Source organism: Etheostoma cragini, unplaced genomic scaffold (assembly GCF_013103735.1).
Source record: "Etheostoma cragini isolate CJK2018 unplaced genomic scaffold, CSU_Ecrag_1.0 ScbMSFa_367, whole genome shotgun sequence".
NCBI classification, from domain to species: domain Eukaryota; kingdom Metazoa; phylum Chordata; class Actinopteri; order Perciformes; family Percidae; genus Etheostoma; species Etheostoma cragini.
The window spans coordinates 160,310-162,135 of record NW_023267961.1 but is presented as its reverse complement, the minus strand read 5'-3'; the positions used below and the strand labels follow the sequence as shown (position 1 = coordinate 162,135).

General features: G+C 54.4%; 1 protein-coding gene across 1 annotated transcript in view; it reads left to right on the top strand.

Annotated features, from left to right (window-relative positions):
* The window catches only part of LOC117940894 (potassium voltage-gated channel subfamily H member 1-like), a gene marked incomplete at its 5' end in the record, with an annotated part of 2,424 nt that extends 2,074 nt beyond the window's left edge, over window positions 1–350 (top strand). Inside the window, one exon of the mRNA XM_034866017.1 lies at window positions 16–350. Coding sequence (XP_034721908.1) covers window positions 16–350 — 335 coding nt within the window. The remainder of the gene's footprint in view (window positions 1–15) is intronic.
* Between the last annotated feature and the right edge of the window lie 1,476 nt (window positions 351–1,826).

Sequence of the window (1,826 nt, the reverse complement as noted above, 5' to 3'; positions counted from 1 at the left end):
CGACGCTACCAACAGACCGATGCTACCAACGGGCCGATGCTACCAATGGCTCGACGCTACCAACGGACCGACGGACCGACGCTACCAACGGCCCAATGCTACCAACGGGCCGATGCTACCAACGGCTCGACGCTACCAACGGACCGACGCTACCAATAGGCCGATGCTACCAACGGCCCGACGCTACCAACGGCCCGATCCTACCATCGACCCGACGCTACCAACGGACCGACGCTACCAACGGACCGATGCTACCAACAGACCGACGCTACCAACGGCCCGATGCTACCAACGGGAGCTTTTCTAGTCTCAAAATCACAACTCTGTCCATTAAATCAACGAAGCGATGAGTCAAATCATAAGTCTTAGTCAACTAAGACCTTCTTTCATGGGGGACAGAACGCAGTACTCTGTGTATTTTGAGTCAACTAAGACCTTCTTTCATGGGGGACAGCCCTAGCAGACTCCACGCGCAGCCTAAGAGAAGCTGTCCCCGTCCGAGTCGGGCGAAGGCGGCCTTGACATCTCGAAGAAAGAGCCCAACGACTTCCTGGATTTGAGAAGTTGCAGCATCTCCGCCATCTGGGTCTCCAGCGCCGCCATGCGGCTGTCCAGCCCTCGGATGTCTCCTCTCAGGTCCTGTTTCAGCTCCAGGAACGAGGCCTGAAGGCTCTGCTCCGGTATCGGGCAGAAGACCCTCTTCTCGTCCGACTGGACGGGGCTCTGGTCCTGCGGCGTTCGCGCCTCGCCGACGTTGTCCAAGCGCAGCTCGCTCTTTGTGATGCCGCTGTCGCAGGAGTCTGTTTTCTTAAGGGACACCTCGCCGTGAGACTTAGTTCTGTCGGGCAGCGTCTCCATGGACTCGGCCTTGGAGACGCTGCTCCAGGACTCGGCCTTGAATCGCCCCCAGCCTTTGGCCTTCCCCGGCTCTGCCGACTTGCAGCCGATCGGGTTCCCGTTCTGCGCGGCGGGAGCGTGCAGCATGACTCGGCTGGACGTCCGGGAGGAGGCGCCGGGCGGCGAGGACGTGGTTGCCGAGGCTTGGTTCTCCGTCACCATGTCGATGCTGGTGGAGGCCAGGACCACCGGACCTCTGGGCCTCTCCAGGCCACCGACGCCCGTCTCCACGTCGCCGGCGGCGGCGCGCTCGCTGGCGAGCCGCGCCTCCCGCTGCTGCCGGAACCGCTGGAAGAGGCGCCGCACCGGGTGGTCCGGAGGCAGGTTGAGAGGAGCCTCGTTCTTCCTCTTCAGCATCTCCTCTTCCTCACGCTTCACGTCACTGATCTTCCGGAAGACGATCTGTAGAAGAAGACAAACAACTTTACTTCTTTACCCCCCCACTCCCAGACAGGGAAGACTACTGGATCACTGTTAGCTTAGCATAAGCTAAAAGCTGTTTTCTCGGGGTCCTTTGACCTCTTACGACAATACTCTTCATGACATCACACAAACATAAATTAGAAAATACAAATCATAATTAAATCTTACAGTTAACAAAATTAGTACAAAAAAAAAGATAAGAAATAAGATAACAAAAACCTCCGTTACAGACTGATGTGGTCTCAACCCTCGCGTTGTCTTCCCGTCAAAATGGAAAAATCAACACGTCTTTTGATGTTTTCTTTTGAAAAATCAACACGTCTTTATTGATGTTTTTAACTTTTTCTTACGTTTTTGGCCCTTTTTTCATCACTTTAAACGTTATTTTCAATGTTTGTCACCTTTTTTGACGTTTCCAACACTACGTAACACTAACTTAGCAGAAATAAGGAATTGTGCTATGTTCAATTTGATTAAAAGTCCGGCGCACTTCCTGGGGGGGGGGG